Genomic DNA, 13430 nt, shown 5'->3' with positions numbered 1-13430 from the left:
AGCAATACAATGATACAAAACAAGTAAAAAAGACTCAGGAAGGAAAATGCTATCCATATTCAGATAAAGAACTGATTCAGGACTTTGCAGATCAAAGCATACTTTTTTTCACTTACTTTATTCTTTTTCATGTTTTTTTTTCTTTATATCTTTTTCTTCTTTCATAACTGTGACTAATAAGGAAATAAGTTTACAAGATATACATGTATAAACTCTTATCATTGCCTACCACTTTTAGAAGGGGGGAGTTGGAGAGGAGGGAGGATAGAAGAAAATTTTGGAACTTAAAATCTTATAAAAATGCTTAAAATTTTCTTGACATGTAATTGGGGAAAAAATAAAATGCTATTTTAGTAAAAATAATAAAATACTTGAAGAAAATAAATAAAAACTTTCCTTCTATGGGAGTCGTATCACATAATGATACAAAATCTTAGCCCTCTTAAAGGCCTCTACGGATGAACTGGCTCTTTATTCTACAGGCTAAAATAATCACTCCTTTATCCACAACTAGAGACACAGAATTATCACCAAGTCAAGTAGAGAATCTCTTTTATTCCCAAGGCAATGCACATTCACAATACTTACATGGTGACAGTTTCATCTTACCACATGCTATCAAGAAAGCACCTTCCAACAATACTACTTGGAACCCAAACCCCTTTCTGGGAAGACATTTTAAAAAACAATCACAAAGGAAAGGAATTCTGTCAAAGAGAGTGACTATAACTTGTTCTCCAGAGTATACAGAGCCCTCTGAAGGGGGTAAGAACCGTAAGACCAAGACGATTATGAAAATGGAATAAATTTTAGAGGAGATAATCAGAAAGAACTATGTCCAAAAGTCAATCCATTTTTATCGAGTAAACTTCTTAGAGACTAGATCCCAGAAACCACTGAACTAGAACATTTTCCCCCTTCCAAGGATGCTGTTGATTTGGACACCTGATTTGAAGCATCAGACAAATAATTATGTAATTGTTGATTAACAGGAACAAATCTTTTCCCCTAATATTTGCATTTCATTTTGCCATTTAAGAAGGCTGAAAGTCACTTTGGTTAGGTGGGTGTTCTAACTAGATTAGTGTGAGAAATGATTCATTTGGACTCCTACTTTATTCCAATCAATATTGATCAGTTTATATATACATATATATTGTTAATTAGATAAGATAGGTCTTTATATTAGGCCTCAAACTTTAATAGTCACTACTTGTTTACCAGTTACAAAACTAGCTTGTGCAACCACAAGAAAACTGATAAAGATCCCTATACTGTTTTGCTCAGATTCCATGTACAAACCCAGCATAAAATGGGATGCTTTGATTCTTTGAGAATTCCCCAAATTATTTTTGTAACTCTGAACCATTGTGTCTTGCTGAACATGAGTAGGTGACTATCTTGTGACCACTTAGTTAACAAGGATATCCCATTCCTTACCCAACCTGTGACTCCCCTGTCATCTTTAGCCTACAAGACCAAAGAGCAATGAGATACTATATTCTACCTGTTTTGTATTTTTGAATATTAAACTCTATAAAAAACAAGGTCCTGTGTATCAGAAGCATCTCATATCATGAGGAGATGAGATCCACTTCATTAGAGAGGACCATGTACCCTTTAATAAAGTGCTATTTGTTTAGAACTCTGCCTCTAACTTTCCCACAAATTAACAGATTTTTAATATTAATCATTTTATCCAAGTCAAAAGAAAAAGTTACATACTTTATCAACAGGAAATAAAAAGAATTTACACTTATAGGCATTTTGATCTATGATAATTCTCTTTTTGGCTGCCTAAAATATTTCAATAGAAACAAACACACTAAACACTTTCACACAGAGTAAAAAATGCATTTAACAGAATGCAAGCTCTTCAAATAGTAATAGAAACACCTTAGTCACATACCAAGAAATTTGTATATATGAGGCCTAGTGCTCAATAAACAACACAATTATTTCTCATTGCATTTATTCACTCATATTTTTCATTCAAACACTCACTTCTAGTAAAAAATATTTTGAATGAATGGACAACAATTGTCTAAAAAAGGTCAGGCAAAAGGCTCTTACAACTGCATTTCAAATACCTAGTGTCTCACAGCACAAAGAATCATTCCTCCGGAAAACTTTCCTATTTGAGGAAAAAACAGCAATAGAATTCTTGTATTTGGAAATCTTTTTAATGCTATAGCTCAGCCTCAACTCCACCAATCACTATACTCATTTAACTTCCATTTATATTCTTGCAAAGTAAAAATGTATTAGTAACTCACTTTTTTTGCCACCATTTTATGATTACTAAATTAAAACTTCATAAACACCATGTTAAAACTGCACATTTTAATAAGTCAAACCAGCCATTTCAAGAGGCTAAATGGGCTCTTGGGTAACAAAATTAAGTCATTCACATCCCTCCCACTCTTAACCAAAATATTCCCCAACTATTTTAACTTCTACTTGACTAGAAGAGTACTTGTGTGGTTTGTATGGCCAAACTTAAACTCTCCCAATCCATTTAAGATCCCCAATGAGTAATGAGGTGTTGCTTTAACACATACTGGATTAAAGCATATATTTTCAAACACAGTTCTACTAATTTCTTTGTTCTTAAAATTCTTGCTTAAAATAAAACAACAGGTCAGGGTTTTCCCTGAAATTAATCAATCAATAACAGTCTCTAGGAATGTGAGTTACAAGTAAATTAACATTAAAATGTTGGCAATTAAAAATCCATCAGGACAATTTCTTAATTTTATCATTTCACTGTTAAGAGAAGTATGGAAGTCCAAAAATGACATACTTAAATGCCAGATCTTGCAAATAGCAAATGTGAAGGAATCTTAATCTTTCCTACAAATGAAGTAACGTGTCACTTTTTTAGGTGATTATGGATAAAGATGATCCTTTCAGAAAGATTTTAGAGAATATACACACATGAAGTGAAAATGCTTATAGTAATCTAAGCTTAAAACATGACCAAGCAGACCAATAGTACTGTTCATCCCAAAATTCGGATGATGGGAATGATGTATATTGGGCTACAAGAGCAAATGTGTGTGTGTGTGTGTGTGTGTGTGAGAGAGAGAGAGAGAGAGAGAGAGAGAACTCTCTTCCATTCCTACATACACACACCAAAAAAAAACCATACATAAATCATCTCAGTATGGCAAAGAAAAAAATATGGAATTTTAAATATTTCAACTTAATAACTTATGATTCTAAACAGGAAATGAAGTATTGTTATTCTAGAATTTTGACTGACTGTTTAAGGAATGTTTCAAAAAGAATGGATCAAAGTCAAGTTTCAACCTAAGGACACCTGTAAAAGATATACTTCACATTTCAATTTTTCAAAATTAAAATGTCTAATAAGAATGCAAGCTACTTAAAACTTATATTTATAAAAACTGCAATCCCAAAGTGTCTTATTCTACCAAGAACATTTGAACATTTCACATACATCTACATATGCATGCACACACACCCGCGCTCATGCGCACACATCCTACAAATATATACACATACACAGATACAAATACAGGAGGTTTCAGAAGTATAATGAATATCAGCATCAAGTTCTTTGTGTGACATTTGATTATAGATGATGGGCAAGTCTCTGTGATGGTCCATATTGTTCTGTTGAACCAAAATTTAGGAAACATAACTAATCTGACACTATGGGATCACCTTGAGATTAAGCTCTGCTTCATCTGCTTTTTCTGGGAAGAAGCGTATCTACTTAGTTTTGTGGAGTTAGTGTTGTAATGCTGCTCATAGTGCCTTCCATTTGTGTGTTTGATGACTTAATATTTCAAAATGATGTTCAAAAGAGTCTATTAAGGCAGATATCTTCTCAAGGTTCATGTTTCTCAATATAGCATCTATAGACTTAACTATGCTTGTCATTGATTTAGATACCCTGTCCCTTGTCACAACTATCTGAATTCTAGTTGCTACAGTATCTAGCTAGCCAAGCACTCATTCCAATAAATTAATTACTTGGTTTTTCTGGCAGATTGCATTTTCAGCATGTATTCAAAGAACTTCTGTATTGTCCTTCTGAATGGTCTTTTTAAATCTTGGTCTTGTCAGCTTTTTCTTCTTTATTACATTTTTTGGCATTCCTATTAAGCTAATTTATAGCAAACCAGATTAAATAGGTGCTTTTCATGTTTGACATGGTCCTGCCATTTTTCTTGGGGGGAAAGGTGGATGATGCAAGTTGTAAGCAGAAAATTATTGGAGCTCCCATGGTCTCATTTGCATAAAATCAACAGAACTTCCCGTTTGTTTGGGGAACCCCATTTACAGCTTTGCTATTGCACAGTCTTCAATGGCTTTTTTTTGAAGATTGGATGATTTTTGATTTCACATTACATTAAATACCTGCCTTACAGAATCATATGGTTCTATGCTAAGCATAACATAGTATCAACTAAAGTCCAGATTAGCAATGGACCCATTCCCAAAATTCTGTCATTCTTGTAAAGATTCTAACATGGTTAAATGCCTCTAACAGCTATTGACATGCCCCAGTAACAACTAAAAGCAATGGAAGGCATCAACAAGATTCTTCCGCTGCTTCTGTTACCAAAATGAGAAATTTTTATTATCTAGTACTGGTTTCTCCAAGCAAGAAATCATTTAATTGGACCCTTCATCATTGCTCAGGAAACTGGAAAGATCTTCCATATCCCATCACTCAAGGATCTTTCAGATGGCAATCATGTATCCTGAACCTCAATCTATTAGAACTTTTCAGTACACCCATTCTCCAGGATACCCCATTAGCAGATAGAAGCTGCCTTGTCCTTTGGGCATACTGTTCTCCTGAAACACTGAGTCATCAACTGACAATGAAAAAATGTCTCACAAGCCACTGAGTGTGTTAGGAAATTGAGCCAGAATGAGGTATACTTCTAGGGCCTGTATTAAGGCCTTAGTCTCTTACATAGGTGGTCAGTTGTTTATGAAGGACACTAATACCTAAGAGATGCAGGTTTTAAACCTACTTCACAGAAATCATCTCTAATCAAAGAGTGACTCATGATCCTGTGTCATCTGTTTAGTAGCAACTAAGGGCCAGTAATAGGCAAATAAACAGTTTTTCAGAAGTAAATGTTTGAGGAAACAGATGCCAGTTTATTCTGTCTACTTCTTGGTACCTGACAAAAGTTTCATTGAGCATAATCCTTCTGAACATTGACCCCTATAAACATGAGCCTTGTAAGATCATGAGGGACAATGGGAGGGAAATAAGAGCTGTATCCAATTCTGGGTCTCACTTGAAAGAGAGAGATTTATAAGTAACTTAGTAAATGGGGACCATCAGGATACTAGAGTAGAGAATATGGGTTCTCTAAACCTTAAATCAGTCAACAAAAAGGCTTCCTTCCTACATTGTCAAGAAGGATGTCAGCAAGTAGGTGGCACAGTGTGTACAGCAACAGACCTGTAATCAAGAGAACTCAAGTTCAAATTTGGTTTCACACACTTACTAGTTGTGTAACCCTGAGCAAGTCATTTTGTTTTCTGGATTATTTCCAGAACCTTCTGGCCTTTTAACCAAAATGGACTGGATTAGATCCTAGATTTTCTTTTGGTTGATTTCTTCCTTCATATGGAAAATCATATCATATCAGCAATATGTCATTGATGTAAAGATGTATAGCAATGCCTTTAGGAAGGAAGAAATCTTTCAGGTCTTTGCCCACCAGAATGTGACAATGTAAAGGAAACTTCAGATGGCCCTGGAAAAGGACTATATATTAGACTGCATCCCAAGTGAAACAAACTGCTCCTGACTAATCTCAGCTACAGGAGTAGAATGAGGTGGAAGGGAAGCATTAGTAAGATCAATAACCTCAAATCACTTCCCTTGGGCCTATTTGTTCTATAACATTTACAAGGTCAAGGACAACAATAATAATAGGCTTCATTCAGCTCTTTGTTTTCTCATGGTAAGCTGTCAATTGTCATTTGCTTTCCTATAATAGGTAATAGAGGATTTTGGGGAATGGCTAAATAAATAATGATATATGAATGTAATAAAATGTTGCTCTATAAGAAATAACAGCTGATTTCAGAAAAGTCTGGAAAGACTTACATGAATTGATTCTAAGTGAAATGAGCAGAACCAAGAGAATATTGTACACAGTAAAAACAAAATTATGTGATGATTAACTGCTATGGACTTAGCTCTTTTCAATAATGAGGTAATTTAGGGCAATTCTAATAGACTGGGATGGAAAGTGCTATCCACATTCATTTCAGAGAGAGAACTATAAAGACCGAATGTGGATCAAAGCATGTTTTCAATTTTTTTGTTATTTGTTTACTTAGTTTTTTTTTCCTTTTTCATGTTTTTTTTTTCCTTTTTGATCTGATTTTTCTTGTGCAATATAGTGAATATGGACCTTTTGTTGTTGTTGTTGCTGTTTGATCTGATTTTTCTTGTACAATATAGTGAATTGTACCTATTTAAATTATATCAAATTGCTTGCTGTCATGGGGAGGGGGGACAGGGAGGGAAAGGGAGAGAAAATTGGAATACAAGGTTTTGTAAAGACTATCTTAGTATATGTTTCAAAAAATAAAATACTACTTTTAAAAGAGAATTATTGAAATTTATAAGAACAAGAGCTGTGACAACAAGAGTATGTGATGATCAACTGTAATGAATGTGGCTTTTTTCAACAATGATGTGATTCAAACCAATTCCAATAGACTTGTGATGAAGAGAGCCATTTGCATCCAAAAACAGTAGCTTGGGAATGAACATAGATCACATCATAGTATTTGCTCTTTTTTTTGTTGTTGTTGATGTTTGTTTGTTTCTTTCTTTCTCATTGTTTTCCCCCTTTGATCTGTTTCTTCTTGTGCAATATGATAAATATGTTCAGAAGCAATACATGTTTAACCTATTTTGGATTACTAGCTGTTTAGGGGATGATGAAGGTAGGGAGGGAGAAAAATTTGGATCACAAAGAATGAATGTTGAAAACTGAAATTTTTTTTAATTTTAATTGTTCTTCAAAAAATAAGAACTATTCCTCAAAAAATAAATGTTTGGAAGCTATGAAAATGCAATTCTCAACAGAAAAAGTACAAAAAAAAAAAGTACAAAATATCAACTGTCATGTGAAAAAAAAAAACAAAATTCTAAATCACAGCAGAAAATACAGTATAAATCTGTGTGCATATAAATATAAATATAGAATATATAGTAAAACAATTCTGAGATAACATAATAACAACATAATCATATAATCACTTTGCAAAGATGACAAAAAAAATGACAAAATATTGCAAGGGCTGCTGGAAAACAGGTGTACTAGCAAATACATTGTTGATGAGACTATGAATTGGCCCAACTATCCTGGAAAGGAATTTTGAATTATAAGAAAAAACTGTATCATTCATCCTTTGTGCCACCTATCTCATCATCACAAGCATGCACCCACATAAACATAAACACACACACACTCCAGGGGAGGGAGAGCATGAGTGGGGAGAGAGAGAAAAGAATTTATATGTACAAATATATTTATATCAGTACTTTTTTATTGGGAAAAAAAAAAAAAAAGGACTACAATAAATTGAGTGTCCACAACTGAGGAACAGCTGAAATGGAACACTATTGTACAATAAGAAATGACCAAAGGGATGGAATCAAAGAAATATGGGAAAAGTTGTATAAAATTATGTCAAGTAGTTTGAGTCTAACTAGAACTATTTATATAACAGCAACAACACTGTAAATTTAAACAACTTTAAAGATTTAATAGAACACTGGTCAATCCAATAAATACCAAACCCTAACTCCAAAAAACTAATGATTGATATATACATACATATATATATATATAAATGTAGATATATATGCATAGATTCATGCATATATACATATGCAAATTTCAAGAAATGACCATTACAACATAAATTTGTTATGTTTAACATATTCCTGCTGCAAGTAAGGGCTTTTGTAAAGGGGTGAACAGTTTGGGGAGAAAGTGGGAAAGTAGTGATAGCATTAAAAGTTTTAAAGAAAAGACAAAAAAGAAAAGCACATCCATACATAATTTTTAAAAATATATAAAGCAAGGGGGCAGCTAGGTGGCGCAGTGGATAGAGCACCAGCCCTGAAGTCAGGAGAACCTGAGTTCAAATGTGACCTCAGACACTTAATACTTCCTAGCTGTGTGACCCTGGGCAAGTCACTTAACCCCAATTGCCTCAGCAAAAAAAAAAAAAAAAAAAAAAAAAAAAAAATATATATATATATATATATATATATATATATATATATATATATATATATATATATAGCAGACAAGCAGAGAATTGAAGAGGGAGTAAAGAAGTAGGAGAGTCCATTAGCCAATATTTATATCATTATATATAATTTGATATAAATTTAAAGGAATAAGCTATTTGTAGTAGACTTGCAGTTTCACGAAGAATCTGATTTTTCTAGGCTTTTTACATGGAAATATACTTGTTTATTGATGATTTTGTAGTTTATGGTAATGGGGAAAAAAGTCTGGATTTGTTATAGCCAATTGTTTTTCTAATAATACTAAAGGGAGAAGGAAAAAATAATTTTATATACCTAATTATTTCCTTAATTGATAAATTTTGTTTTCATACAAATAATCTCCCCCAAAAGTTGCAAATAAATTAACTAAAATGTGTAACCAATCAACAAACATTTAAGTGCCTACCATCTGCCAAGTACTATTTTAAGTGCTAGGGAGACAAACACCTAAGTGAGATAGTTCTCATGCTAAAGAGTCTTATATTCTCCTAGGTTAAATCATGTTCACAGAAAAGTAATTATAATATTTAAATAAAATCAATACATAAACATTCATGAAAAAGAGGTGAGTAAAATTAAAGTGATTTTTACTGATTTAAATTTATATTTTTAAAATGTGCTATTATTAAAGAAAAAGTATATGCAATTAATTTACTTAATAGTCATACAAGTATATTTAAAATGTCTTATTACTATCTTCTGAATATTGTTTTTTAAATCCTTATTTTATTTACAGTGTTAAAGTTTTATCAAGTTACTGAAAGTACACATAAAAAGAACTATCTCTACTCGTTGCTATGTCTTAATTTTTATTTTAAAAATAGGTAATTCCAAATTAAATATAAATTATTTTCCTTTCATTTTTTTCTCTTACATTTAGTATCAATGTTGTTATTGTGTATGACATGAATTTTGTTGCTGTTTGATATTTATTACAGTACTAAGTTGCATAGCTATAATAATTTTTGGGGTGTTATTTTCTTTATTCTATACTACTTCACACAATCTTTATATTTCTACAACATTCCATATTTCTATTGATAACTTTTACAACAACTTTTGGGAGAGTCCAGACTTATGATTATATCAGTATAGGAACCTTATAAATGTGAACTTCTTCTCCTAATGTAAATCTGCATTTGTTTTATAATATTTAGTCTTACCAAGCTGTCTCAGGCAACTCAGCAGTTATTTATTTATATATTATTACTAAAGAAATAATAATATTCAAATACCTTTATTTACTACAATTTATTTTCAGCTATTTCCTATTAAATGCTAATATAATACTTTAGAAATACTAATTTTCATTGTAAAAATTAGAGAAAATACACTTACCAAACTTCCAAAGAAAGATACTTGCAATCACAGCACCAATAAGTATTATTCCAATGCTAATGGCAACACATATGATTTTCTTGGCCTCTAGAATAAGGTAGGGAAAGTGTAAAACAAAATCAGACTACCACATACCCAGCTCCCCCACATGTTGTAACTTATTAAAAACATACTGACCTATAAAAACTTAATTTCTTATTTTTGTTAAAATCTGTCTTAAGAATTCAAAAAAGTTGGGGACAGCTAGATGGCACAGTGGATAGAGCACCAACAGTGAAGTCAAAGGATTTGAGTTCAAATCCAGTCTCAGACACTTAATACTTTCTAGGTGTGTGACCCTGGATAAGTCACTTAATCCCAATTGCCTCAAAAAAAATTCAAAAGTTTTTTACATGGATTCACTTTCACATGTGCCTATACATATCATCAGTAATAGAATTCTAGTTCATGCTTTATTTGTATAAAGAGCAAGAAACAAAGAGTTTACCACTTCAACAGATCCATGATCTCATCACTATGGTTAAAATCTCTGAATAACATTTCCTTATATGAAAAGGGATAATAATAATTACAGCATTAATCTCATTGAGCTTTATAAAATAATAAAAAGAGGCAGCTAGGTGGCGCAGTGGATAGAGCACCAGCCTTGAATTCAGGAGGACCCGAATTCAAATCTGGTCGCAGATATTTAACACTTCCTAGCTGTATGACCCTGGGCAAGTCACTTAACCCCAGCCTCAGAAAAATAAATAAATAAATAAATAAAATTTTTTTAAAAATGTGAGCTATCATGTTTCTTCATCTTGGAAAATCAATAAAAACCCTACTTGTATTATAATAAGCATGATTTACTCTTAAGAGTATCTTAAATATACAAGGCACTAACAATAATTCTATAAATCAGATTGGACAAATATTATCTCTATTTTAATGATAAAGAGTTATATTTCAGAAGCAGCTCTGGAACTAAAGAAAGGACATTATTTTCACCCCAAACTAAAAGAAACATAGAAATACAAACCAAGAGATAACCAGAAGTAGTACAATATTGAAGCTAGAAGGGACTGCACAAATATGTCCAAGCTTCTGATTTTATAATGAGGAAATTTAAGATGAAAATTTTTGAGTGAAATGACTTATCCAAGGTCACATTTACCCAAGCAGTAGTATGAAAGAAAAAATTCTAGCCTGAAAATCAAGAGAGAGCTCAAATTCCACCTTTAACATTCACTAATTATGTGGCCATAAGTAATCCATTTAGTTTCTCAAAACCTCAGCTTTCCTAATCTGTAAAATAGGAATAATGCCTATATAGTATTTACCTGATAGGATTTGATGATATTAAAACCTGATAACATAAAGCACTTTGTAAAGTTTAAAATGTTATCTTTATCAACTATTGTTGGTTAAAAAAAAAAAAATATAATATATATATATGTATATATATATATATATATATACTATATATATAATAGGTAAAAAATATAACTAAAAATCAACTCAATATTTTTTGTACCTTCATTTACTTGGAGGAATAAAAACCTTTTTTATTCTCATTATCCAAAAGAATACAAAAGAGGAAGTGTTTAGGCTGGGAATGGAATATAAGAGAAGAGGCTATCAGTCCTTTTCTAAATCACCTCTCACCCCCTCTTGATAAAAGTTAACGTTAGACAAAATTAATCCTCTAGGTTACATTTCTGGCAAGAGGGCTTTCAAGAACACACAACTAGATAATGCCACATCATGCTTTCTGTCCTTTTCACCTGGAAATGGTGATGTTGACAATCAACAGAGAAGTGTTACTATAATTTTCAGCACTCAAAAAAGTCTTTCATACTTTATTTGTAGAAATAAAGGAAATGTAGTTTAAAGAAAAAACACATTCACAATTAAGTGGATTTGAAACTGGTTGGATCTCTAGAACCAGTTGTTAGATGTCCTGTCTCCTGTGAGGTGCTTCCTGGGATATATGCCCTGTGTTGCTTAACATTTTTTATAAATGATTTGAATAGAGGGGGCAGCGAGGTGGTGCAGTGGATAGAGCACCAGCCCTGAATTCAGGAGGACCAGAGTTCAAATCTGGTCTCAGACACTTAACACTTCCTAGCTGTGTGACCCTGGGCAAGTCACTTAACCGAAGCCTGGGGGGGGGGGGGGAATTATTTGAATAGAGGCATTTATGATGTATTTATCAAATTTATACATAACACAAAACCACTAGCAATAATAATATAATAGGACAGCCAAATGGTAAAAGACTAGAATATTGAGCTGGATTAAATATGATACAATTTAGTAGAAATAAATATAAAGTGAATTTCAAAATTCAATTGAAAATACAAGATGAGGGAAGTATGTCTAGATATTGGTTTATCATAAAAAATGCTAGTGATTTTAAAGTGGACAATCTCTTTATTGAATTTGTGTCAGCACTCTTAGATGGCAACTTCAAAGGTTAATGGAATCTTGGACTATTTTAGGAAAGGCAGAGTTTCCAGAAATAAAGAAGTAATAGTTGTCTCTATGCGGAAATTTTATTCAATTTTGGTCACCACATTTTAAAGGCAATGATAAACTGGAGAGCATCCAGAGGAAAGTAACCAGGATGATGAAGGATCTCAAATTGACACTGTAATAAGAGATTAAAAGAAATATTTAGTCAAGAATATTTAAGGAACATATTATGGGTCCATTTTAGTATTTAAAGGACTATCACATAGAAAAAGGATTCTACTTGTTCTCTTTGGCCCTAGAGAGTAGAATTAGGAGTGATGAGGCAGGTTTATGATAAATTTAGGCTTCATTATTCTCCAGGTTTCAATTGAACTAGGTGGTCAAAGGTCCTTTCTTCCAATGATTTTTGTATACTAATTATTTTGTGCTCTACACTCCAGCTTCTTAAAATAAGGTTGACAACCACATGTGTCTTCCTGTAATTGAATGTGGGGATCATGAAATCATGATTTATTATCAGGAAATATTTGATTGGTATACCCATTTATTAAACCTATATAATAGGGTCATTATGAGTGGATATATTTTTTTAAAAAGCTCTTCCCTACACAGTGCATACTTGGTATTGTATTTCTTTGTAGATTGCTCAGGGTTATGTAGTTATAGACATTGCTATCTAGTGGAGAGATGGATTTGAACTCAAATAACTTGAGTATGTATCCTGATTCAGCCACTTTGTAGCCACGTGAAATAAGACAAACTCATTCAGTTTTTTGAATCTCTGTCTCTTTATCTGTAAAATGATGTGTGTGATTGGTATGATTGAGGAGGTACCTTCCTCCTATAACATAGCAATTCAATGAATGGAAAAAGCTAACTGACAAATTAATGTTCCTATTATTCCTATGTTCTTGCCAAATTAACTAATCACCTTGGGCAACTCCTTGGTAAAAAAGATAACCATAGCAAAGTCTGGATTCTTTTCAAGGAGGCAGAATCAATTACCCTACCAGACCAACAGAGAAAATTCAAAGAGCACTATTAGAGTAGGAGGTAGCAGAATAGATGTGAAGGAATATATGAATAAGAATTAAGGTAGAAGGCAGAAACAAGGAAACTTGAAGTTCAGAGAGAATTTTGTAGAGAACAAAAAAAAAATAAGATGGAAGAAAAAGAGGATGAAATTAAAATACAAATAAGAAGAAATGAATGAAAAAAAATAGTCTAGAAATCACATTTTCTTAAAAATCATCCCATGACTTACCACAGAGAAATTTTGATAGGCTAACTCCAAGGAAACTATTTCAGTATCAAC

At 32.4% G+C, this 13430-nt stretch overlaps 1 protein-coding gene and 1 pseudogene across 1 annotated transcript in view; both read right to left on the bottom strand.

Moving 5' to 3' along the window:
* The window catches only part of TMPRSS2 (transmembrane serine protease 2), a 98107-nt gene that overhangs the window by 51381 nt on the left and 33296 nt on the right, over positions 1–13430 (bottom strand). Inside the window, exon 5 of the mRNA XM_074300487.1 lies at positions 9659–9745. Within this exon, the coding sequence (XP_074156588.1) occupies positions 9659–9745 (87 nt within the window). The remainder of the gene's footprint in view (positions 1–9658; positions 9746–13430) is intronic.
* LOC141559633 (charged multivesicular body protein 1B2-like) lies at positions 3679–7101 on the bottom strand (annotated as a pseudogene).

This window comes from Sminthopsis crassicaudata, chromosome 3 (assembly GCF_048593235.1).
Source record: "Sminthopsis crassicaudata isolate SCR6 chromosome 3, ASM4859323v1, whole genome shotgun sequence".
NCBI lineage: Eukaryota > Metazoa > Chordata > Mammalia > Dasyuromorphia > Dasyuridae > Sminthopsis > Sminthopsis crassicaudata.
The sequence above is the reverse complement of the archived record's forward strand: the minus strand, read 5'-3'. Positions and strand labels throughout refer to the sequence as shown.